General features: G+C 41.1%; 2 protein-coding genes across 2 annotated transcripts; both read left to right on the plus strand.

Moving 5' to 3' along the window:
• The first annotated feature begins 14,206 nt into the window (after positions 1-14,206).
• On the plus strand, positions 14,207-16,056 carry LOC105266747 (homeobox protein Nkx-2.3). The gene is made up of 3 exons (XM_011305140.1): positions 14,207-14,495; positions 14,587-14,675; positions 14,769-16,056. Exons 1-3 carry the CDS (start codon positions 14,207-14,209, stop codon positions 15,483-15,485), a joined length of 1,095 nt encoding a protein of 364 aa, XP_011303442.1. The 3' UTR covers positions 15,486-16,056.
• Positions 16,057-18,989: 2,933 nt separating this feature from the next.
• On the plus strand, positions 18,990-21,065 carry LOC105266748 (homeobox protein bagpipe). Its single transcript, XM_011305142.1, has 2 exons — positions 18,990-19,585; positions 20,389-21,065. Exons 1-2 carry the CDS (start codon positions 19,117-19,119, stop codon positions 20,943-20,945), a joined length of 1,026 nt encoding a protein of 341 aa, XP_011303444.1. The 5' UTR covers positions 18,990-19,116; the 3' UTR covers positions 20,946-21,065.
• The last annotated feature ends 6,314 nt before the right edge of the window (positions 21,066-27,379 follow it).

The raw sequence follows: 27,379 nt of genomic DNA on the forward strand, positions 1-27,379 counted from the left end.
GAATAAAAGATGACAAAACCCAGAGTAGAATGTTTCGCACGCTTTGGGTGTGCAATGGTTATAGGGCAGTGTATAAGCTCTGAAGGTTCAATGATTGATAGAACTAATATATCCCCCCACCCCACCCCTAGATCACAACGATATAAAAGGGGAGAATATTTAAAGAAGCATTGACTTAGCAATAAGATCACCGACGTGTCATGATTTTCTATTAATATTGATGCCGACTTTTCCCATTTCCCCACAGGGAAACCATTGTTCCACACTTACATTCAATTACCAGGTGTGAAATTTCTAAACTCCAGCGAAGAGTTGATGAAAGTCGCCGGTTTCTCGGGTTCTGTCGGTGCCTTTTTCCCTTCAACATGTAATCGGATACCATTTGGCACCCTGGTAGACCTGAAGGCGACTCAGTGACGACAGAGGGGAAAAAGAAGAAAAAAAAAAAACAGGTGGAAAGAGGGAATGAGAATATCGAGTTTCAATACCAACAATACTGAGCTATTCCCTGGGGTTGATAGATATCAATTGGCCGTCTTTCATTACTCATTAACCGATTTCACAGGATCACAGGAGTAAGATTAACAATCATAATTGAGAGATGAAAAAAAAGGATAAATAAAATGAGAAATAATGGAATCCATAAGTCAAGCAGTGACAGTGTTTTAACGTAACGCTATATCAATAGTAGCTCATATAATGACGTGAGATTTGAAAATTCAAATATTGCCGGGCGTAAACATTAAACTGAATAACGAGAAACGGCCGGTTCGAAATATGAACAGCGGGCATGATTTGCGGCCTCGTAAACCCGTTCATAACGAATAATAATGTCATCCAGCCATGGCCCCCCCCCAACCAGCCACCCCCTTTCCTTTTCTCTGGTACCCCAACCCCCTCCCACTGAAAAACCCGCAACTTACCTTCAGCCAATGTCACCGTCGTCGTTTTCCCTCTTGCTAAATCCTCCTATAATATCACCCCGCGACTTTTTTCATGTCTCATAACGCCTTCTCTCCGGGAAATTAAACAATAAAATATACGACAGTGAATGTAGCGACATTTTCACTTGCGGCTTTCTGTTTAAAACATCCACCACCATCTTCCATCGTACCTCTTCTCCGCGATTTTTCCATAATGTAACAGGGGGAGAATTAATGACGAGGAATGAAATAACATTTTCTCGACAACTTTTGTTTGCTGCATAAGCTACATTATTTTTCAAACATGATTTACCAGCTAATTCATCCATTTCCATGGCAAATACTCATTTAATAATGAAGATGTTGGTTTAATTACTGATTCGTGTGAGCAACTCGCTAATTAACGCACTCAGCACCACTCCGAGTCCACTCACTGATGTTGGCTCCTTGTAGCCTGCAATCCAAGAAGCTAATTTCTCCCAGCGATCTTTATCTACTCAACAGCATTATAAATATTGAAATTTATTATTCCATCGAGGTATTGGTGATGGACAAACGAGGGGTTGAGTGACACGTACGGTAATACGTTAATGCACACTCAAAACAATTACAGACACTTGATTATAAACTCGTACCAAAATGTGTGAGTCTCCAATGCAATGTCTGCGATGGTGTGGTTGGAGTATCTGATTGTCTCGTTTGTCGTTTATTAATTTTTCACTGAAAATTAGGGAGCGGTCCAATTAAGGAGCTCAAGCCGAGGCGAAGGGCATTAGCATCCAGCCGACTCTGTAATTTGTGCCTTTCTTAATTAAATCATCCGTTAACCGAGCTCCGTCGAAATGATCCTCTTCTTTTTTACTCCCTCTCATTCTCCGCTTTAATTTTCGCGTGCTCACACTGACCACTGGGTCCAATCCCTCTCACGAATTAAATCCACTGGATATTGTTAGGTATTTGTTGAAAATCTGTATTAATCCTCGTTCGTATTGACTTCTCTCTGGGCACATGGGGGATGGAGTTAAAATAGTCAACGTGAATGAATAAAAAAAAATAGAGTGTCTCGAGGAGAGGGCAGGAGACAAAAGTTGGCCTCGCTCAATGCACCAACAATGCCAGGGCCCCCCGTACTTCGGACTCTAATATATTGCCACTGGCCGTCTCTGACGCAAAAGTATTGGGGCCTTGTTAGACTTACCTCTATAAGGGCCGCTCTTTGCAGGGAGACCCATGAGTTTCAACGAGGCCCCGTCGCGTGCTTCGGCCATTTCTCCTCTTTCCACCTTTATCCAAATTCCCGGATTTTACTTCTCACTCCGGGAATTTTAATGCGAAAAATTGCACACTCCGATAACTCTTTCAATTTTCATATGATTTTTTCATTTATTTTCTCAAATTGTTATTTTTATTGAGACTAGGGCCCTGCACGTTCATGGAGAAAATCAATCATAATGTAATTGAATTGAGTTACCCGATGTTTTCCACCATTTTTTATCGAGTACCGAAGCAAAATGGAGTGATTGGAATTTATTAATTAATAACTCATTGGTCTTTTAATATAAGTTGGCGGGATCGTATGAAGTTGTATTAATCTTTATGAGAGGCACGTACCTCAATTTTCGGTGGAATGAATGGGCTTTCGGTCCAGCTCTGGTAATAAAAATCTGACGCTTAGTAATCTTTATCCAGTTGAATGGCTAGGTCTCTCTACCGAGGGTTACAACCATAAATAAAAGCAAACATGCTTTCTTTTTCTTCACCCGAGATTACATATATACTCGGGTGTGATTATTGATATTAAGGGTGGAAAAAACCCATCATACACCCCGATCTTTTTAATAAGCTCAACGCATTTCATCCCCTTTGCTGTGGGTGATGATATATCTGGAGCCCCTGGGTGCCACTGGGTGGCTTCCTGGTGGGAAAATAACTTTGTCCTTTTAACCGCCTTCCCCTCTAGTCGAAATAACCGCGTGTAATCTTGGTGTTACGATATTACTCCTATTTGCATATGGAATCACCCCAACGCTTGTGTTTGATCATAAATTTATTACCAACCTATTGAAATGTTGCTCGTGATGCATTAGGCTCTTTAGGCTGGTGAGAAAATCACAAGGAGATATTTTATCCATGAGAAATCACGAAAGCTCATTCGTAATCATTCATAAAAATTTTGCAATTATAGAAAATAAATGTATAGAAATAAAAATATAGAAAAAAAATGTAATGAGAATAGTTTTTCCGGATTTTCAGAAAATTTTGGGAAGACTTTTCAGAATTTTTTTTTATGAAACAGAAAAAAAAATCGGAAAATAAAATAATTTTATTCTTGGGAAAGGTTTTGAAAAAAATTTCAAAAATTTAAAGAGGATTTTTTTTTTTAATGATTTAGAGGGCGTATTTTTTGAGACTTTTGAAAAATTAAAAAGGAAGAAAACAACAGTATAATTAAATAAAAATTATATTCCCGAAAATTTCTAGAAAATTATAAAAAAAAATTTTCAAAAAATTTTCTGAAAATTTTCTAGAAATTTTGTGAAAATTTGGAAAAATTATTTCGATTACAATTTTTTTTTTCCAGGATATTTCAGTTATTGCACTTGTCATTTTTCAATTATCGATTATCGATTATTGGAGGTGAAATCAGGCCCATTTTTTTCGCTCTCATTTAGATTATAAAAATGAGAAAATCGATTAATATCGATCGGTACTTCGACGAATGAATTGGAGAAGTAGAAAATAGTGAAGCATAAAGAACAAATCTGGCATTGAACACTTTACGAGAATAGGAGTCAATTGGTGAAATTCGAGGGGTTGTACCCTCCGGCATAATATCACCAGGGGGCACGCGTCAAAGCATATGCCCCCAAATGATCATCTATTTTTTCTCTCTCGCGCGTGTATTCTCGCCCCAGTATTTTTTCCCCTGGCACACGCGGCATTTATAAAGTGTCGCTCAAGAGTTAATCCAGAGTTAAGGCCACTGGCAAACAAGATTAGTCTTGGCCACGAAAGAAAAAAAAAAAAAAAATATATGAGAGATCCAGTATTACATGGTTTCACTTTTTTGTTTAACTTTCGCACAGTAAAAATCATGAATGATGATGCCGTGGATTTGGAGAAGATTAACGAGAAGGCGAAAAATGTGGGAAGTCGAGGGAAATACATGTGATGGTGAAGAATGTTGAAATCCATTTCCCATAATTTTCCCCCGGTGCGAAGGGTTTTTCATTAGTCACCGGAGAGTGACGGACTTTTGGAATAGAATTTTCTAGGGTCTCGAGGGCAAGACGCAGCCAGGATGAGGGCAAGATGAGGGTAATAGGGAGGATAATGGAGAGAATGAGACACCCGGAGAATTAAAAGACAAAGAGAAGGCAATATACGAAGGCGGCATGCGCGCGAGACCTTGGTATACTAATTACGCCCGAAAGTAAGAGAGAGTCAGGGTAAAAAGACAACAGGGATAAAAACAAACAGAGGTATACGAGGCTCTCGTTTGAGAAAATTAAATAGGTTTAATTAAGCCACAACCCGTCGAAGATACGTATTTAAATTAGCCGAAAAAAAAAGTTGCTGAAGAAGGGGAGGGCCCCCATACACACATGCTTGCGCACGTTCCAGACATCTTTATATTCGCAAAATGATAGAGACAAGTTCCGGCTAATAAAACTCCTCTCTTTTTTTCCCTCATCCATTCCTCCGCCTAATTACTCCCATCAATTTTCATATTTGCTGGCCATATCTCGGGAGTATTGAAAATCGAGGAAATAAATAAATAAAAATAGCGTGTGTCCACGCCCAGAATTAATGGGACATATAAAGAAGGAGGGGAGAAGACAAGGGAGGTTTCAAATGGTTTTCTTAGGGGGGCGGTGCACTAAAGCAAAGTCCCCACTAATAGAGTCGTTCCCGGTACAGTCAACACACCAAGTATCATTCACATACGATAGATATATTCTCAGCCTATACCTAGCCTATATACCACCACAAATCATAAGATTAGAATTTTAAATGACCTGAGGCACCGCCACGCGTTTAGGTGCACTCGAAAATCGAGATGAAATCTCCATTGAGAATGGCTCTGGGAGTCTGCACCTCAAACAAGAAGTTGCGACCAGCTAAATACCAAGGAGATATATAGGGACAAAATATAAAACACTACCCAAAGAGGGAGTGAAATTTGAATAACGGCCATTGTGGAGGTACACAGGGCTCTCACCGGGATATTTATAAGGGAGGCTGAAGGCTGTGACCAAACCGAGGAATATCCTCGGATTTCTTCGGCGTCTGACACATCTTGAGTGTATTCCCTGGCTGCCAGTATATATCCATGAAAAAAAAAATAAAAATAAACCATAAAAATGGAGTGCTTTGTGGAGGAAACTGGAGGATAAGCTGAGCTTCATTAAGAATAAACGGAAAGCGGAAGAAATGGTGTAGACGTGGGGAGCCACTCCGGTGATACAGCTAATACCAAGGCTAACCATCAGGATCGACCTAACAACCGCTTCACCAGGCTTCCACACACGTGTCCAATCAGTGTGTTTCTTTATCGTGTGGGGCCTCACTCGTTGAGTGAGCCATGGGGCATAGGGTCCCCCCACAAGTGGCCAAAGAAAAGCCTAATCAGCATGCGTCCCGTCCAGCCAATTAGAAATACTCGTCTGTTTTACCGACTGTCATGGTAGATCGGTGTATTGAGTTGTATCGGCCGAGTTATGTGCTCCAGCTTCGTTAGTGAGTATCTTCAACCAGAGGAAGAAGTGAGAAGAGGCAACAGAGATTGCTGTTGCTCTCGCTATTGCTATTGCTCTTGCTCTTGGTAATGCTGTTGTTGTTGCTGTTGCTGTTGCCCTGGCGATTGCCGTTGCTATTGCCGTTGCCGCCGCTCTCCAGTTGATGCCGTATGGTCAGCGTACTTGATTTACGACCAGGGACTCAACATCTCTCCTGCTGAATGGCGAAAAGAGAAGCTCGATGAGGAGAGACCATGCCATCCATCGGCTAATAGTCTCTTTCCTCTGAAAATATTCCACCAGTCTCTAATTGGAATTGATTAGGAGAGGGTCCTTGAGCACAATCAGGATATTCTTTTTCTCCACTCAATGGATAATTCAGGCCAACTATCACTGATACATTTATTCAAAAATCATCAAATTTTTTGAACTGTATCATTGGATCAGGAGGATATGCCTTGGAGCCATTGATCAAGCCTGATGAGAGGAGACTGTCTGATGAATGTTATTTTATTTCTATCTAATTTCTCACTTCTTTCCTCTTGCTGTCTCAGTCGAGCGCTAACGAGCCTGTTAGCATCAATTATTCTAATTAATATTTACCCTAGGCCTCGGGGCCTCGCGATTTATACCATCACTCGAGCTTTCACCACTGATTTGTTGAGCCGGGGGTGATGCTTCTCTCTCCACCCTTTTTTTTTTTGCCTCACAAATTATTCAAATGAGTTTGTATATTTGCCTCAATGCTGGTGATTTCTATGAGGAAAATGGGAGAATTGAGAGGACTCGAGACAACATCAGAGGAAATGAGTGGGTGGCGCAGGAGGCATTACCGAGGATAAAAAGAGTCTTCCGAAGGTAGGCAGACTGAATTATCGTGATATTTAAATTAACAAATGACATTCCGCATTACCATAGCTGTCCACAAGAGTTGCGGGTACTTTCGAATCCCCCCACATCAGTGATGCCCGAAGAAAGGACAAAGAGACTAAGAAGCTCTCACTGCATACACCGCTTTGTGAACATCACTGGACGCGTACAAATAAAAAAAAGAAGAAAAAAAAAAGAATAAAAAAATCATCCAACCCACCGAGGCAAATACAATCGCAAGCTTGCAATTTGCATTCGTTACTTTATCATTTGCAAATCATTGGACCGAGAGAATAAAGTGAATTCGAGGATAGAAACCTAGGGGGAATAGATGGAATAGCAAGAGGTGAAGAGAAATAACAAAAATTTATCGAAAAATTTCTCTCCACAAAAAGGAATCGATACTCGTTCGATTCCTGGTATCGAACAAAGGATGTATTTGGATATAGTAGCCATTTCCCAGTGGATAAAAGGCGAAAAAGCGGGACGACGGAAGAATAAGTTTAGTATAGAACGGAAAAAGGACTAATAAATAAAAAATAGGGTGAGAGAGAGAGGGGGTGGAGTGAGAGGGTGGTGAGGGTGTCTCTCTTTTAGTGAAGCGCGCGAGATCTTCTCGTTGAGATATGGTAGTGATCTGTGAGGCCTGGTGTGTGGTACCCCTTTTGCGAGACTCTTCTGCACGCTTTTGCACACGGCGAAAAGAGGCAAACCAGTGATAGGGTATATATGCACAACTTGAGGAGATCCTCTTGGGGTTTCACTTGGGTGTTCCCCCTCTCTTTTTCTCGGTTAAACCGATTCTTTTCAAGACACACACATGTGAATGGGGTACGTTATATACCAACAAGTCCAAGAGAGACCCTCCAAGGCGATCAGCGTCGCGGCTGCGCGCGGATTGAGACGTCGTTGCCTCTTTGCAAAACCACCGATGGAAAAAAAGAAGAAGTGAGACAGAAGGCATATATAGCGTGATGGTTTTGCAGGAGAGCATCTCTTACTCCCGTCTACCCAAACTGTATTTACGAGTAACGCTCTCTGACTCTTTGACTCTCTTTCACAAAATAAGAGAGAGAAAAAGAGAGGGGGATTGTCCCGGTGCATTTGAATTCGAGAGATAAAATGAAAAGAGGTGGACGTGCAAGATACAACCGGGGACCAATGGGACTTTATAAAGGGGGATAGAGGATAAACAAAGGATTGGTCGATGTATGGGTAATGCTGCAAGACGTTCGATGTTTGCTTCTTTAGTTTGTTTTATTCCGAGATGCCAGCGACTGTTTCGTGAGGATTCTATCGCTTCTCACAGTGAAAAGACATTTCAGGTGATTTTACTGGTGAATATTTGGCAGGATTTCATTGCAGTCAGCGAGTTTGAAAAGAGGGCCCCAGCCCCTTTCACCACAATCACTGCACTCTAATCCATCGAGATAGACAAACAAATGACAATGGGCCGATTGCAATCTCCAACGATTGTCAATCCATCATTTATATCTGTCTATCGTTTATTATGTGTATTGGTGGTGTGTTTGTTTCCCTTCACTTCTGTACACTCATTCAAAGCTTGCAGGTGGCTCTAATGACGTTATACCCTAATGAGCGATACGGGCACGCTAATTGGCAGTAAGCCGGGCGTATATCGCGATCATACTTCCCCCCTTTGTTATATATATGACGTATTTTATGTCATTCGACTATTGAATTCGTGAAGAATATGAGAAGATTCGATACCTGACGGTTTTACCTTCCCAGGCTCTAGTTGCAGACTCCCCAAAAAATTCTTCACAACAGCTAAATTATTTCAACGATGACAAACGACACACTGTCTATATCCGAAAAATCGTGTCCCGATGAGAAAGAATATTTAATTTTTCCGCTCCGCCCCGGACTCACTGGCCGAAAAAAAGAGATGAAAAAAAAAAAAGAAAAAAAGCAAATTAGCCTCTTCGGGGCTTTGAATAAACGTCGTCGCTTCTTGAGAGAGCCAGTCGGATAAAAAAAAAGGTTCGAGTTAAAAAACGATTTTTCTTGGTGTGATCCGCCTCTATAGTATACCTGGGGATATAGCTGTGGTTTTCTCAGGGCATTTTTCCCCCCACGTAGCTGATCAGCTGGAAAATTTGGGATTTTAACTCAACTCCCACGTTGACAAGTGTTCTGGATATGATTTCATCATGTTGGAATAATGGTCTGGCTCTGGACAAATGTGTGTATGATTGGAGTGGTGGAGATAGGTGGATATACCTGAACACAAATGGGTGAGATACTCGATAAAGTGGTCGACCGACAAAGGCCCCAGGAGTTATCCTTCTCACGTGCTCAGCCCTCAACGATGAGAAAATACGACATTTTATAGCGTTAAAGCACTGTTTCGCACTCGACATGTTCCGTATAATTTCGACATAAGTCAAATTTTTATTTACCTCGTTTAATTCGAATTAATTCGCAGAGGCTCTTCAGAGCGATGGTAGCGATTGCACGAATGGTCGAACAGGTTTTTCGTTTCCGGAACACTCATTAGGCGTCTGCAGGTACTAATTACACTGCGAACTCTGAAGATTTCGGGCGTGTCGTGCCAGCCAATTAATTATCAACCGAACACAACAACAAGGGAGAGAAAGAGAGAATTACTCGCGTTTTTCACCGACATTTTACCTCAAAGTTAAACAACGAAGGAGTAACGTCTTTTTACCAGTTGTTACGGGCGCCTGGCGAAGGTCAAAACATTCTCAACAATTTAAATAAGTCGAAGGGGAGATATGTTCGAGCGAAACGCGCACGGGCCGAAAAGACATTCGTATCAATTATGGTCAGCCGAGGTGTATTTCTCCTTTTTTTTTTCATCCACTCGGAGTTGGATTTTTTAGTTTTATTAATTTCTTCTCTGGAAGATGGTCAGGAAGGTTGAATGGTGGAGACAGAACCGCGCCTCTCAAAGGAACTTAGCCCACTATATATTACCCACCAGGGGGTCACTCCAGGGTATAGGTTCTAGCCGCCTATACCAACATTCAGCTTTCTCCCTCACTCCTATCCCTCTTTTCCATCAATACACTTGTTTTCAAAATAACTCATCATTTCAATTTGACAATTTACGTCTTTATCTCATTCTCACTAATTAAATCATTATAAATACGAGTGATTTAAATGCATTTAGTTGATGAGAAATAAAGATCTGAGGGATAAGTTACTCTATCCATGCTGTCTCTCAGCTCTGGTTTTATCACTTTTATTTGAATTCTCGTGTTTTTCTTATGTCGGCTTTGATTTCGCTTCACACCGTGACCGCTCGGTTCTTTTTTCATTGCCTATTGGATTTTTTGACTTGTTTGGTAAGTTGGTGAGTCCAAGCAACTAGTGGAATAAGAGTGAGTTAGCTTGCGGGCAATTTTCGGGCGCGTTACGCCAGATTATTGAGCGTGTCGGTTGAACCGACGTTCGGGAATAATGAGGCACAATTCGTTGCGCTGACAGGATGCTCCCTCAATTTTCTCCACAACTCTCATCAGCCATTTAATGCACAACAATTTTCCCCCCATCACTCGAGAATTTTTTTTTTCACACATTGATCTAATGCACCGAGAAATGCTCATCAGTCGTCTCTCAACAAGCCGCCACCATATCATTTCGATATTTGACAGCTTCATCCCAAGAATAAACGATTAAATAAGTATTTATGATTGTGAACTCTCACGGGGTTATCCACACTGGCTACCAGCGAGCCAAGTTATTGAACGACTCTGTGGGGGCAAAAAAATCTTGAGAAAAAGCTCAGAGGAGGGTCAGCGCAGATAAGACGGTGAACGGTCTGTCAACGGCGATAAGCAATTTGTAGGGAAAAAAATTGTTAAAAAAAAAATTGAGACAAACAGATACAACGGAAATCGTGGGGTTGATTATTTTTGTTGATGAAATGATTGTGAGTAATTTGACGTTGAATATTACAGCCCACTAATCTTGTGTAATTCACACCAATACCCTCTTACGACATGATAAGCCTATTATCATTTTAACAAACGAGCCTCAAACTCTATTTCTAATCTACATATATTTTACCTCCACCTCTGACGTTTACCGGATTCCGTTTGCTATTCGCATTTGCGTAATCTCAAATCACCGTACGAATCGTCTGCTCGAAAGGGAACTCCTTATTGTGATGTTGCACCATTGTTTCGCCTCAGTTAACATTAGAATAGAGCTGAGAGAATAGAACACGCGACGATTGACGTTTTCTTGGTGAGGCTAAATATCATTTTGTGAAATTTCCGTCGTTTCGATGAATCAATTGCAGCTCATGCTTTCTAATATACCACTGTGTTATTCACCGTAATTATCAGACGAACCAGAAAATAAGGAATAATTAGAGCAGACATCGACAATTAATAATCGTCTGGAAATTATTAATGACTGTAATCTTCATGGAGTCGTTCGCATTTGCGTAATTACTCGGCAACGAGGCTGACAAACATGTCGATTCAATCAGTCTTGAGATGAAAAAAAAAAAAATACAAGAAATATTTTCCTAGTTATTGAGGAAAATTGATGTATGCTGTCGCTTTTGGAGGATAATGACCTCCGGAGATAACAAATGAGTTCCTGGTTGAGACTATATTATTGGAGATGAGCTCGTAACAATATTGAGGAGTTGAGACAAATTGGACCACCCTGGGTCTCTGGCACCCCCTCTGGTGCAAACCTAAATAATAATCGAAGATATGCACGTGGATAAAAATGAACATGTAGAAGTGGAGATAAGTCTTGGGCTGCTGCTACTACTCTCACCAGACAGATCGTATGGAGATAATGATGATGGCCAACCGAGACATGGGTTGAGGAACTCTCGGCTCGGTCGGCTTTCTTTTGAATTTTTCTATCTCCATCATCTGGGCTCGATGGGTTCGATATTATTAGGTTCACCATGATTGGCAAGAAATTTCTTGTGGAGAGTAATGAGCTGCCACGATGTTTGTATCGTTGATAGGCAAGTTTTCGGACAAGTGGATTTTTGACCGGGGTAATAAAGAATAATGACTCATTAAGGAAGAATTGAGAGTTTATGGAGTGAGACGGCAATCTGGAATGCGTTATGAGATTCCAAGGGGGTTATTCTCGGAGGAAATGAGTGCGTGTGGTCTCCACACCCGGACGTCCACATTATTAATTAAGTCGTATTAAATGACTCAATATCCAAATCACTCCAGGGTGGTTTGGTCTTGCCATCTGTGGTCTTCTTCATCAACAAGTCATTGGAAATATTTCTTCTATTCGTGTCTGTAGCTGGTGACTTATCGACGGTCGGTGAAATCTCCTCAAGTATCTTTCAAGGTTACCGATTCGTATCGATCCACTAGGGATTCGTCGGCATGAACTGCCCAGAGTTTATTCGATTTACCCTTCGATGGAACATGAATTTTCGGTAATTTTCGTCAATTTATTGATACGAGATGATGGCCTTCAAATGAAAGAAAATTAAAAGGACTTTCTGAGACGATTTATCATTTTTATCATCGCTGGTTTAAAAATAATCTTATGCTGAATATTGCAAAAGATTTTCAATTTTTAATAATTTTTAATGCTGAGATCTCTCGATAGAAAAATTATATAAAAAAGGCGATGCTGAAGATGTGGCATTCCATAATTTTGGGTGTCCCATGATTTCCTGAAGCTGGCCAGACGTTTCTGGGAAATGTAACTGGCCACTTTGGTCCACAGCAGAGGGATGCGCAGTCTAGACATCCAGATCCATGTAATTGTATGGATCTTTCATTCTAGACACCGTCGCGACACCCTGAAGTGTTGCAACGTAAACGGCAGGAAATTTCCAATTTCCCTCGAGTGGCTGTTGTCAATAAAATCCGAAAAAAAAAAAAATACCCATCAACACGTTTCAGCATGTGCTGCATATGAAAGATCCTTTCGTTGCGAAAATTCAGTTCCGGTATACCCAAACAAATTAGAACCTCCGATTATTTGTCACGTGGAGACAAGGGATACAAAAAAATTGAAGAAAAAGACCAGAACTGTCTGTTACTGTCCACCACGGGCGGTATCTGACCCCCCATGTGAGGGCACACAACTCACACCACAAACCAGACGTAATAGGGATTTTCTATAAAGCTCATGTAAAACCGAGAGGAAAAGAACAGAGACGCCAATACAAAGGACCCTTTTGTGCCTCAACGTCGAGGCGCCTTGCAACTGGACACCACATTGCGCTCTTCTCTCTTCTACTCGTTCATTCTTTTTACTCTACATTTAACCGTGACGCAATTGCGCTAAACCCCATCATCCCCGATATTCACCAATAATCTGCCAATTCTGTTGAATTTTTTATTGAAATAAGTGGAAATCAGATGATATAGTCTATGACAGCGGAGAGTCTGGCAGGCGTCCGCTGTCAAGTGGATCATGTCTCTATTTCTTATTTTTATTTTTTTTTCTGATCGCTGAATATGTTTGGATGCTTACCGCCAAAAAATTTCTCTTCCAGTGGTGACAATTCTGTCAGACTGTCTCGTGTCTTTTCCCACAGTTAAGAAGGCGCCTGATATCTCCTGGCGCCGTGCACTGGCTCTGCATCCTCTGCCTGATGGCAACACAAAAAATACTCCCTTGCAAACCGACCACACACAAATAAGTGATATATTTGTTCAATAAACATTTACTCGGCTTGTTTATCCGAGGCGTTTATCAGAATGGGCTGCATTTATCGGCTACGCGCACTTTCAGGGGTAAAATATAGTGGATATTTCAATGAAATTTCGTCGACGGATTTTCAATCGAATTTAGTTGAAAAATTCAAAACCTCGCACGAGGTCTCAAGAGTTTCGGGCACCCGAATGCGCGTCTGGATTATGTTATATAGACGAGTGAAAAATAAGAAGGAATCGAGACGCCCGTCACTGGCATGAGAAAATTCATAATTCTCTTCTCATGATACGCAGTTTTATTTTTCCCTTATTTCCATCATGATAATATTTCTACATGTGGAAAAAAACTAGCAATTTAACACTAAAATTATTGAACTTGCATCGGGAAATAGTCACCCTTGAATTTCAGAGTGAAGAAAAATATTCGAACATTGAGTTGGGCTATAAATTTAAAAACACCTCCATTATAAACGATAAATCAACTTTATCGAGAGTTACTCATTGCCTCGAGATTGGTGATATCCACGGGATTGGCGGAGATGGAGAGTAAAGGCGGTACCACACACGTCTCCGCCCATAGGAATTGCAAAGTATGGCTGGTGAATAAAAAATAATTCGCAAACGAACAATGCATAATTAAAACATTCCCAAAAAATCCATCCTCAGCATATAATGCCCGGCATTAATTTCTGAGGATTTTGTTGTTTTTTTTTTCGGGGGTGGGGGGTGGTTTCTGGTAAATATGTGGTGCCCACAGACAACAGCTCACTTACACACTTTCATCCACGGGACTTACACTCGACTCGAATGCCAAGCCAAGTCACATTTGACGTTTGCCCTCTGGCCTGACCACTCAACCATAAACCACCCTCGAAGGATCATCGTGTTGATACTTTCTCCGTTGCACCCCGAGAACATTGACACAGTGCAAGCGATCCCCACCGGGTGATAAACAAAGTGCTGACAGTGAAACGTTTCAAAAAAATTGCGCGAAGAGATTTAAATACGCCGGTATGTTTTAAAAATGTTACCTGCTTCGATATCATTCAGTGTTCGTGATATTTTAAACGAGAGCCAGACAGTTGATACCATGGATTGCTACGGGAGCCATCAGCAGGTGTCGCAGAATTTTCACGCACCCCACGATTATTATGGATACAATGCCATTCAGGATAATCACTGGGACATTGAAAAATATAAGGAGCAGTCACAAATCAGTCAGATGGCATACCAGAATTACACTGATTTGCATCATATTCATCATGGAGCAAATCATTCACCCCCTTTCGATGGAAATTCTGTCGTAGAAGATGGTTATTATTTTTATCTATTAAAATTAATTAATGACAGCATAATCGCCTTTTTTTTACCATTAATTTTTTATTTGACAATTTTTTTTTATAGGAAATATCGTCACGTCGAGTAAAACGGAATTGCGGAAGAATCAATCGGGAAAGAGAACGAAACGGAAACCACGAGTACTATTTTCTCAGGTATAATTTGGGAATAATGCGGTCTATTGAATTAATCGGACACGATAAAAAAAAGCAACTGTCTTGATTTTCTGTGTTTTTTTTTTAATTCAGGCTCAGGTCTATGAACTGGAGCAGCGATTTAAGCAGCAGCGTTACCTCTCCGCCCCAGAACGTGAAGTGCTGGCATCCAGTCTCAAGCTGACAAGTACACAAGTGAAAATTTGGTTTCAAAATCGCCGATATAAAAATAAACGCGCAAAAATTGAAGACGCAGAGAAGCTGCAGTCGCAGTCACTGAAGAACCAGTCAATCAAAAAAATTCCAGTGCCCATTCTTATAAAGGATGGAAAGCACAACACCAGAGATTCCTGCAGCGGAAACTACTGGAGTGGATTCAGACCGGACGTGAATATCCAGGGAATACCCGGTGAATTTGGAGGTGATCTACGTTTGAGTCCCGATTACCGTGGGCCTGAGATAAGATTGGACACGACCAACGCAGGAAGTGAATTCAGGGATCACACGAGTCTGCCCCAGGACCCCCACAGGCCTTTCACCACTGACTACCGGTCCACCTTCGGATCCTCGATGAGGCCCATCAAATCCGAGTACAAGACACCCAATGACATTTCACCGTTTCCTGATCTCAAAACAAACTCACCGGATGACAAATCCACTATTCTGAGTAACGATAATCGAACGATTGCTGATATCTCCACCAATGATTTTAGTTTTACAAATTACGTTAATCCCCAGAATTATCAGATGCCTTACGTTAATTATATCGATCAAATTCCCATGGAACAAAATATTCAAAGACTCTGGTAGCAATTTAAAAGCTTGAATGAGAGGGAGAGATGATGAAAGGATTGAATAGGCGCTATGTGAATTAACTCGCGTCGGCTTCTTTCCAATTGACAAATTTAGATATTTCTGGGAATTGCTGAGTTAATAGTGGAATCGAAATTATTAATAGGGATTTTCTGACAGGTTGAGCAAAGCCACCGGTGCTTTTAGGGTTATCGCAAGAGCATGACGGGTCATCTGGCAGTCAAGTGGCTGTACGTAAATGGTACGCATCATTGATCCCTCGTTGTGTTGTGGGACTTACGACCGTTTGTATATGGTGCTACTGAGACTAATATGAGCCATGGGAACATGCTGATAAAATTGTGATGCATGATTCGTTTATTTTCCCACTACCACGTACATGCTGAGAGTTTGTGGATAAGGGGTGCACCTGCAGTTTCTATTTTATTGGAGATACTTGACGAAGGATAGAGATATGTACTTAGGCGTTGAAATATTTACTCTTAAGGTGAACCTTTATACGAGAAAAAGTATTCATTAAGACAAGTGCGCAATACTCTTTATTTTTAATGACATTGTAATTGAGAAATGTTGACTTATCCAAAGATTACAGAATATTAATAGACATTATTGATTAAGTTTTTTTTATCGACAATTGTTTTTGATCGTCTCATAAGGTTTGTGTGATATGGTGAATAAATGGAAATGTTATCAATCTTACTCGATCTTCAGTTTCACTCAGTCCATCTGTAAAAAGTAAATGTTGACTCTCGGTATGACGCATTAAAATATTTAAAAGCCTACACAGTGGATAAAAATTATGAATGGGCATTCGGATGCAGTGATTCTTTCGTAGATACACGCCATTACGATCCCATTATTCGCGTAATCCATCACTCGGAGCTCAACATTGTCATACGATATTGTTGGACGAATGTGAGGGACAAACATGCGCTCGCTATAAATCTGGGCTCGAGGCAAAAATAATTATTTTTCGGAGAGGGAAATTACTGGTTTGAAACCCGCGGATTTATCGAGTTTTAATGACTTTTTCCCCCGTTGAAAGACATGGCCTTGAATCGCATTAAAATTCTCGAGTTCATGATCTTAAGTGGAAGGGATGGAAAGTGTAATCCTCCCTGGATATTTACTCAGCAGAGATTCTATTTTCTAGATTTTATACATGCATTTATTCCCGCCAGTTGGTTAGAAGGGGAATCCCAGACGCGTGAGCGCCAACTGGTGAGATTTTTTTTACCGACCATTCCGACCTCCACCTACAGTCGAAAATATAGAGACCCTTTGACCTTCCGGGGCTACTAACACTATCATATTAAATTTCAAATTCTGAAATAAACCCTCTGTACACCAATTAATCACCACTATAATTTAGCAATTGCATTAAAATTTTTATCGCGCTATAAAAATACAGTTGACAGTTGACAGTTGACAGTTAACACCTGAGGAGACGATGGTCCGTTTATTCGCCGATGAAAATGAAAACATGTGAAATATTTAATTGTCATGCTGCGCCAATAAAGCATCGAAATGAATACTTTAATTTTGTTATGATTGCGTAAAGCTAGGGTATATTAGAAACAGAGTTTCAAAGAAGATAGACAGACGATGAAGTGAGTGAACATAACGTCAGCAGTGGATGATGGTTAGTTGGCGGTGGCAAACGCCTACCAGTTAAACTCAAGCACTAATATTACATCTCTGGACTGACAGACATGCGGACTTTAAAACCCAAAACTAACAAACAGTTAGCAGTCATCCGGTCTCCTTGCTTTTATAATCTTTTCCCAGTGCATGAAAACGTTCATGTGCACATACAGTTCAACAGAATTGATTTACTAAATAATTGAAATGCGATAACTCATTATCGGTGAAAATGAAAATATCCCAGTGGAAAATTGACTCAGAATTTTTTCCAACGACTAGCAATAAATTTGAATCAATTGGTGGTTGAGAAAATGGCGATAAATTAATGACTCACCGAGAAGAGAGAATGTGCTGCTCCTAGTAGATATAAAGGACAGAGAAGAGCATTTGGAACGTTAGGGTAGTTGAGATAAGGTATAATTTTCCGCGCCAATTAAGGTCTTTAAGAATTGCGACCAATTGAGCAGGAGGGTCCAGAGCCTTAACGTTTGGAGTAGGAATAAAGTTGTACCGGCATCGGCCCACCCTATAATCTATCATCGATTGGATCGCGAAAGAGATAAAAAGGTCTCCATTAGTTTCTAAGTAGCATCAAAGTTTTCGTGATAATAAATACATCAAGAGATTTTGCACAATGTCACTCGGCTTTTTGGTAATATTTCACCGGAATAAAATTCATTCTTGAATCGATAATGGATCTGGTACGAGAATTGCCGTGCGATTCCCATCATCGTACCAAGTGAGGCGTAGTGTGCCCGCTTCTGTGGTTCACACTTAATTAAACCTACATAGGAAACTCCGGTGCTCGCACGTGGCAATACAATACCGACGAGTCTTTAGCGTCAATTGTTATGTAAAGTAACACCCCTGGTTGGTGTTACGCGGTCCAACAGTGATCTGTCAAACGGTGGATACTAGTACGACCCAAGTAGTTTTCCCAACCTGCGAAAAGTCGAGTGCCGTAGTTCAACTTTGCAAAATCGTTAGTCCCGATTCAACCAAGTTGAGACGTGTCTTTTCGAATTTCTCGGTAAACTTTTCAAAGGAAACGATTTTCCCGGCGTAAATAGCTACTCACTAAATCCCAATGGCCAGGCATTTTACAAGCAACTTTTTCTCAATGGTTTATTCAAAAAATAAATAGCAAGGTGTTCGTATGAATGCGAGAGCAAAAAAAAAAAAGGGGGGCAGGAAATTTGATGTGCATGGTGGAGTTCTTATCTCGGTGAAAGAGTTTGACGAATCCTCTCTTTTCAATAATTCCGGCGGCGAGAGCCCTCGCAAAAAGTAGTATGGTTAGTATTACGTCGTGACGGCGCCTGAATCACCACCACTATTGCCACGAAAATCTCCTCGGGGCAGGGATCGCGATTGGCTGATGGTTGGAAGACGAGTGCGCGGTCAAACGATGGGATTGGCTGTGGGGCGAGGCATCGACAATGAGAGTGAGACAGCTGTTGAGGATACGAGGCTCGTCGATGTGTGCGATAAGCACAGAATGTCGAGCTAAAGCCCCACCTACGCGATATCGTAACGGCGTGAGCCCATCAGTGAAACAGATAGAGAGAGTAATAGGTGGCCAAGAGGCATCATTACTTGTTCGCATGAACGAGTCAACCTGGGAACAACCGCGAAACTCGTTAGCTACGTGTCACATCCGGGTGGCTCCTTCGGGTATACCCTCGCTTGCATAGCTGCGTCAATTGGTCCACCAAGACCAAGAGACATTTTTTTTCTCCTCCAGTAAGACAGTGGTGGTGGTAGTCGAGTGGCGCACTAATTCGAAAAATAAGTCCCCCACGCACTTGACACAAGAACACTCAGTCGAAAGGGTGCAAGCCAACAGTAGCACTTCACTAGTGACAATTTCGGTGGTGCAGAGTGAATAAAGTGATTTTAAATTCAATTGTGAACGATATTCGGTGTGCTTGTAATTTAGTGATTCAATGAGCGATTGAAGTGATTTGAGAAATAAGGAATTGTGATGGCGACGGAAGACAACGGAAGCCCTCAGGGTTCTCCGAAGCCGTCATTAGCTGCGCAACCTACACCATTCAGCATCGAGGATATTCTCAGTCGTTCTAAGAGCCACGGAGAATCCACAGACTTACGTCGCTCGATGCCTGAAGAATTCCCTGAGAATTCCCAACACGGACATACCTCTGATTTTCCAGTGTACGACAGAAGTCCTTGCAGCTCCCTGGAGCACGAGATGCGATCGAATCGGTCAGTATTCCGAAAAGGACCCTCTTCACCGGATTGTCAAGCCAGTGTAGTCCGAGAATTAGATCTACTCAGAAAAAATTTGGCTCAGGCGAATCTATCCAATTTCGGCAGCCTCCCCAGAAACAATTTCGATAATTTCGATCGCCTTGGCATCGCTTACCGAAAGATGAAGGAATCAAGCCGCCAGCAAGACGAAGCCCTGGACATGAGCAAGAGCAAATATCTAGGTAAGCAGATTCTTTAATATATCTTAGATTCGATTAATGTTAAATTTGAGGCCAGAATCAGACGTATCCACTTGTTAGTCGAGAGTTTGAAAACTTTTAACCCGAATATCCGGGCAAGAAAAACGATAAGGTAATTGAATATAATTTTAGTAGCATAAGTGGCCACTCGACGGGGCAGACGTCACGAGTGGCCTAGGGGAGGCTCATACACTCAACTTCTTGCACTTGTCCGTTTTGCCGTCAATGTCTGTTATCCAAACTTTCCTCATCCCCCCCTTTGAAATGGTTTATGGTCTTGCTATCGTGATCTACACCACTCTATCTCACTTCCGTTCATGGTTGCTTCGTGATCACTCCACCAAAGAGATATTGAGTTACACATTTTCACTGCTTTTTCATCAGTATACACATCAAACTCCCCCATTATTTGACATTCACGATGCCTCCAACACGAGCTTTATTTGATTCAATCATTAAACCGCCACTGTTTAACGGGATTGGCTTTTCGATTAATCGAGATACTTGTTAACATTTGCACTGGAAAGATTCTACTCGCGAGACTAAACAGTCTGTGGGGAGCCCAAGACGTAAAAATTATATACCTGACTTTGGTTAAGTAAAGAGGAATTGGTGGAGTATGCTGGAGTAAACAAGTGCACACGTGCGGATACCAGAAACGAGAGATCAAAAGCCTCTTCAAATGTCTCATCATATCTCCTCATAATTCCGTGGATCTTATTCAATCCTTTGAAACATAGTCTCGTCTTTCAGAGCAAAATTATATTTTTTGTTTTTTTTTTCAGACGACATCGAGGATGATCTTTACGAATCTCAGGCCCACAGCCAGTCCCTTCAAAGCCGAAAGAAGAGAAGTAGAGCGGCTTTTTCTCATGCTCAGGTGTACGAATTGGAGAGGCGATTTGCAGCGCAAAAGTATCTCTCGGGGCCGGAGAGGGCCGATCTCGCGAGGGGCCTTAAGCTCACAGAGACGCAAGTGAAAATTTGGTTTCAGAATCGGAGGTACAAGACCAAGAGACGCCAGCAGCAGGAGTTAGGTGCTCTGGTAAATTCAAATACTGCCAGGAGAGTTGCTGTGAGGGTCCTGGTTCATCCTGATGAGCATCTCAGAGGGCTTCCACCACTTCGCAGTGCAAATCTTCAATTACCCGGACAAATAGCATGCCCACCACAAATCCATCCATCGAATAAAGCTTTAAACACTTTTCCTTACTACTGCCTTCCTTATCACCCTCTCCTCTGTCCACCTTTGCATTCACCTCACATACAAGTTCCAGGGATTCCCGAATTGGAGCAAATTCCACGTGATACCCAAATAACAAAAATCAATCATGAGAAATAACTAGTTCCACCGGAGAATCTCATCGTCAACAAATAAATGTAATGAGGGAGCAAACAGTCTCGATCTTTTAACTACAACATTTAGATAATTACCATAATGATAGCGAAATTTCTTGTCAAGAATTATTAAAAATTTCATTGAATATATTTATTACAAATATTAATATGATGTTGGGTAGATAAACATGTGTATATTAGAAATGTAAATAAATGTATAAACAGTCATGGGAATATTGAATTTTCATTGTAACCCAGTGAATTGAATAGCGCGCAATTGACCGCGTAAAATAGCATGTGACAGACTGGTTTGATGAAAACTTCTGATTTATTATGGTGAAATACAAAAGCTCGTTGGATGCTCTGGTGGAGTGTCAAGTGTGATACACACGGCACTTCCATCCTCATTTTTTTATCGTGAAAAAGGGTGTTTAACAGCGACAGAGAAGTGATTTTTTCTCCATAAGTGTTTTAATAGTTCCATCTGGGTGGCCCAACCAGACATCGGATATGTTTATTCAGACGGGCCTTTGGGGACTGTCTTGAGCCGTCGGCCTCATGTCAGTAAAAACCACCACCATCAGTATATATGGCACTCATCCGCCCGTTAAACCAAGGAGTTACATTAACATCAACCCTTTGACGGTGGAAAATTAATCCAACAATCGTCCATGATTATTCTTCACGCGGCCAATGGGAAAAAATAGATTATTACAGGGAGAGTTAATTCAGATGGGGTCATATACTCGCTTCTGCAGTCCATTATCGTTTTGTTTATCGTCATTTCAAAACATTCCAAGCTCGTATAACTCAACGGTTTAGTTGAGCATATACTGACGTGATCTGTGGAGTCTCACTCATGTGTTATTGGCAGACTCTTTCCATTAATTACCTGTGGCTTCCTTTGCTTGACAAAATTTATTGTCAGACTTGGCATTATTCATCGGAGAATGGCTGTACATGCTACGTACAGCTTTGAATTTATCAAATTTCCCGTCGAAACAAGAAAGGAACGATTTAACGCTCAATCAAGCGACGAAAGCTAATTTTCATTAGCTGTTAACTGGTGGAGCCCCGTCTAGATGAAGGGTGATCTCACCCCCGGATTTCGGTCGTGTCCTACCTCCGTTTCCCTTACGGCACTCTTATATCGCTGAGACCAGCACATATTCCAGGCAGGCCATCTATATCCATCTGCTAAATTCCATATCAAATAGAAAAGAGCTAAAAGAGCTTTGGCTACGATGGAACCAAAAAAAAAGTGTAAAAGTGTGATTCATGGCACGCCAGGAGTTATTATCAATTTTTACGAGTCATTTCAAGATGGGAGGAACTGGCGAGCGACAGAATAAAAAATATAGATATATTTCTGGCTACCACAAATTTGTCCGGTTGTCCGCATTTGAAAGTATAATTTCACCCCGATTTTTCCGATAATTAAGTTGCTGTGTTGTGGATAAAAGGGGATGAAGATTTACTCATCAATTTTTAGGGTTTTATTCTCGGGCAAAAGTCAAAGTGCAAAGTCCCCTTTAACCTCTTCAATAGTCCGTGTGACTATGCGCTCCGGTCGCCCTGGCAACCTCGATTGAGGCGCGTGTCAGGAGGTGGAATAAGCTATGTGGATATGAAAAAAAAAAGAAAAGGAAAGAAATGTAGGAAAGGAGAAAGAACATCTTCACTAAAATCTCAAACTTGCAACCCAGTAATTTTCTGCCCGAGCAGTGAGAACTAAATATTCCTCAAGCGCAATTCAATACTCATCGTCAATAGAAATTCTTGAAATTTTCAAAATGACGTAATGTCATCGATTAGCCTTGATCAAACGGAAATACACGTGTTTGTCTATGGATAAACGTTTTTCTGTTGCTTCGGGACGAGCGATTCTCAAAGAGGCAATTTGGCGAATTTTTCGCGATAGAAAAAAAAAACGCCGGCGTCGAAGAAAATTGTCGATCGACTGGGGCCAATCAACAGCGTTTCATGCGGTCGAGTGGGTGGGGAAGGATATAACTGTTGGGGGATGAAGGAAATAAGAAATAAAAAGTGAATTTTTCTATATACCAAGGAAAGGCTTTCGTGAAGGAGTGCCGCAGTTCGGGGCACACGTTCAACGTATGATAAAATAAAGTTGAAGCTTCAAACGAGGACAAGCATTGACCATGCTGAATGCCTGGGAAAAAAAAATTCTGGAAAAAAAAAAGGCACTTGTCTCCTCGGCCAGAGATGCCTTTTTTATCTGAAATAAATTCAGAGTGGGCACTTGAGAACGCGCGCATATACACTCGAGAATCTTTTGAATGCGATGCTGATTCAGATATATTGAGCGAACGATGGAAAAGGTGTTTTGTTATGCAAGGATAGGTGCAATCCAGAGAAGAGCTCTTTGTGAAAATTGTTTGGATCAATTCGACAAAAGTATCTTGGAGTGCTGCCAGATTTTTCCATCTCCACTGTGCACTCCTTTCAAACAATGAGAGGGAAAAGCATTTTAATTGAAACTGTTGCATCAAGTGACAATCTCAGCTCGCCGCAACACTCAATTATTTCGTTAAATATTCAAACGTCGTTTCATCTATAAATAGGCGTCAAATTACTGGGAGGGTTCTGCGGCAATGTTTTATCGTTCATTTTGGAAAAATAAACGACGAGGCATCGGTAGAAACACATGAGTGACTGGCATGCAAACACGCCCGGTGGCGCGAGCCTCGCTCATTTCGAAAACTGAGTGACAGCCGACCTTACACGATTGTTATTCCGTTTACATTATCGTTACTTTTATTTATCCCTCTTCCCCAATCATCCAGTCAAATTTTTTTAGACATTCAAACTTTATTGCTCACCATATTGAACTGCCCCAGGATGCCCCTCCGCTCTTCCTAAGAATCGTTCAAGCACAGGGTCCTCTGGTCATTCAGAAGAAATCCTCGTTACTGATGAGAGAATTTTTATTGCCGATAAAGTACCAACTGCTGGACACCTAGAGTCCCAAGATATTTATTTATCCGATGCGATAAGTTACAGGATTGGGTAACTTATCGGCAACCACCGAGGAGATCTTCATATCCGACTTATCAACGGAGTAATCCTCGTGGGACGAAAAGTTATAAACCATAAATGAAATTTTTTCTCCACCACTTGCTGTTCAGACTATTTCTCACCAAGTGTGAATAATCAAATGATCTTAGACGGACTGAAAGGAAATTGGTATAACCTCAACGAAGCTTCACCTTCTGCGTGTAGTACTTGAATTGAACGTATCGTGTGAATAATGTGAGTATTCCGTCGGCTAATTACTAGTCGTCATCGTAGTCAAATGGCAAAGCCGGTCGCGTGAGCGACAGGGTGACATTAAAAATGCCAGTGTTCTACACTCCATCATTCAATATGACTGACGCTAATTGTAATGAGAGCTGTAATTGATCAAAGAGCGGTGTGATATGGTGACTAGGAGAGGGGAGAAGAAGGAAGAAAAAAAAAATGAATGAATGAATAGCAGGATATCCATTTGCGTGAAGAATCCCTTGGTGATAGACATCTTAGGAGTGAAATTAAGGCGGGGAAAGCCTGGTGGGTATTGGAGCAGGTTTCCGAAGACGGGCCAAATCGAATGGAGGGAAAATCGGTGGCCTGCAGGTAATTATTTAATTGGGGCTTTGAGATATCAACGACGATGATCTGGGCCAGCTATAGTAGAAGACCATTGACTGCCTTCTGAGCTGGTAGGATTTGATCCGTAGGCGGGATTGCTGATGATGCGATAGGTTAAACGGCTTAAGGATCAAGCCCTGGTGAAACGTTGGCGTTAGAACACCTTCTTGTGAGAAAAAAAGCCAAGAGCTGCTAATTTAGCTAATAGATTAAATACTCCTGGAGGAAGTTTGTCATTGAGGCCAGAGTGGCGGAGACTTTGCTAAGTGAGGGCCTCACCTTGCACGCCATTGTTTCACAAACAAAAGACGTTCCTAGCTAGTCATGGCGGCACTCTTTGAACGCCCCTTGGCCAATCGTTGGCTGAGTTTAGAGCAATCTGGTATAAAAGAAACCTGTGCCCGTCGATGATTAAGATTTTCTGCGTGTGCAACTAATGTCCGTGGGTTTGTACCACATTAAGATGGTCTCATCAAGACTCTCAGGTGATTTGATGCCGTAACACTGCGTCTGTGACTGCGACTGCGACTTTTGTCTCATTATTTCTCATTCACTGCTTTATTATAATTGAATGATTTACGCATATTAATAGCTTTATAAATGGAAAATTTATAGGCAATTAACTCATTGAGCGTGAAGATGTGATGACATTGATGGAAATTATGAAAATACCGTGGATGAATAGGAAATTTCAACAACGGATGACCTGTGTGAGTTATAAACTCTCCCCATTGGATATCTTTTTATGAATCATCGACGAACGATGGGACGATGGGACGATGGGACGATGGGACGATGGGACGATGGGACGATTTTGGAGTTTTTCATCAACGTCCGCCTCTCATTTTTCTTGCTCCTACTTTGGTCGCAGCCAGTCGAAAAAAGTAATGGAAAGCCACGTAGAGATGCCGCAGGGCTTATATAGAGGATCATGATTAATCAATTAGCAATCTCGGAGAGCCCTTAAAAATTGACGGCGACGATGGATAAAAAACGCTGGATCCAAAGGAGCCGACGTGACGTTGCGGTAAGGATTGCCCACAAACGACTATGTTTCAAGAAATAATAATATTGAGAAAGAAGAAATAAAAAATTATCTTTCATCCGGGGTTTCATCTTTGCCATTCCGGATAATCTAACGATACGATGAAGGACAATGATGAACCAAGATCAATTAGCAATTGAAATGAAGTTGGATGTTTTTGGAAAGCCACTCGGTTGATTTGAATGATCGCTCTGAGATTAACCATGATACGGTGGAATGGACCGGAAACTTTTTAATTAACGAGTTGAAATTGGAGCCATGCCGACATGGAGACTCGATGGATGAACATGTTTAGCGTGAACAAGAATTTTTATTCCTCAGCGACTAGGTGCATCATCACTGCTACTGCTCAGGAAAAAAGTGGAAAGACTAAAAAAGTAAATGAGTTCCTCTGGAAAGTCATTTTTCAAGAGGCCAATGAGTGAATAACACCGGCATCAATTCAATTTTGCTTCATCATTTTTTATTGCTTTCTAAGAAACGGAGGAGGCTGCGGGAGCCGAAAAATTATCTGGCCGAACAGTGTGAAATCATCCGCTTCCGAATTTCCTGAGTGAGGCATCTCTTCAATTCAACGTGGACGCATTCGAGCAGAAATAAATGGCGACGTTCGCAACGTGGCATAACGTCGGTGATATTACATCTCGCTTTGGTTTATGATATTACTTTATGTTACTTTGGTTTCGGTCCTTCCAATTCTTCCCCTCAATATTTCCCCTCACCTTTGTTCCTCTGCCGCAAAGAAACCTTCAAAATGGGTAATTAAACCAAAGGATGCCGACGAGCCTGTTATAAAAAAAAAACCGGCAGAGCCCTGCACTCACCGATTGTGCATTATTATACCGTCACATATGTTAAAATTTCGAAATTTCAGGGAATATCTCCTCGATCCTCATGTTCTCCTGATACTTTTTCGAAAAATTCGAATTTTACCATTTCAGCGAATACCTTCCCGATCCTCATGTTCCCCTGATACTTTTTCGAAAAATTCGAATTTTACAATTTCAGTGAATACCTCCACGATTGTCATGCTCCCCTGATACTTTTCTGAAAATTTCGAATTTTTCAATTTCAGTGAATACCTGGTCGATTGTCATGCTCCCCTGATACTCTTTCGAAAATTTCGAATTTTACAATTTCAGTGAATACCTCCTTCAATTTCATGTTCCCCTGATACTTTATCGAAAATTTCGAATTTTACAATTTCAGTGAATACCTCCACGATTGTCATGCTCCCCTGATACTTTTCTGAAAATTGCGAATTTTTCAATTTCAGTGAATACCTCCTCGATTGTCATGCTCCCCTGATACTCTTTCGAAAATTTCGAATTTTACAATTTCAGTGAATACCTCCACGATCCTCATGCTCCCCTGATACTTTTGCGAAAAATTCTAATTTTACAATTTCAGTGAATACCTCCTCCAATTTCATGTTCCCCTGATACTTTTTCGAAAATTTCGAATTTTTCAATTTAAGTGAATACCTCCTCGCTTTTCATGTTCTCCTAATACTTTTTTGAAAAATTCGAATTTTTCAATTTCAGCGAATACCTCCTCCAATTTCATGTTCCGCTGATACTTTTTCGAAAATTTCGAATTTTTCAATTTAAGTGAATACCTCCTCGCTTTTCATGTTCTCCTGATACTTTTTTGAAAAATTCGAATTTTTCAATTTCAGCGAATACCTGCTCGCTTTTCATGTTCTCCTGATACTTTTTTGAAAAATTTGAATTTTTCAATTT

The sequence above is a fragment of the Fopius arisanus genome, unplaced genomic scaffold (assembly GCF_000806365.1).
Source record: "Fopius arisanus strain USDA-PBARC FA_bdor unplaced genomic scaffold, ASM80636v1 scaffold00041, whole genome shotgun sequence".
Taxonomy (NCBI): domain Eukaryota; kingdom Metazoa; phylum Arthropoda; class Insecta; order Hymenoptera; family Braconidae; genus Fopius; species Fopius arisanus.

Coding starts and splice junctions, on each gene's coding strand:
- LOC105266747 (XM_011305140.1), top strand. CDS start 14,207: ATGTTACCTGCTTCGATATCATTCAGTGTTCGTGATATTTTAAACGAG. Junction 14,496..14,586: donor AAATTCTGTCGTAGAAGATG/GTTATTATTTTT, acceptor TTTTTTTTATAG/GAAATATCGTCACGTCGAGT. Junction 14,676..14,768: donor CACGAGTACTATTTTCTCAG/GTATAATTTGGG, acceptor TTTTTAATTCAG/GCTCAGGTCTATGAACTGGA.
- LOC105266748 (XM_011305142.1), top strand. CDS start 19,117: ATGGCGACGGAAGACAACGGAAGCCCTCAGGGTTCTCCGAAGCCGTCA. Junction 19,586..20,388: donor GAGCAAGAGCAAATATCTAG/GTAAGCAGATTC, acceptor TTTTTTTTTCAG/ACGACATCGAGGATGATCTT.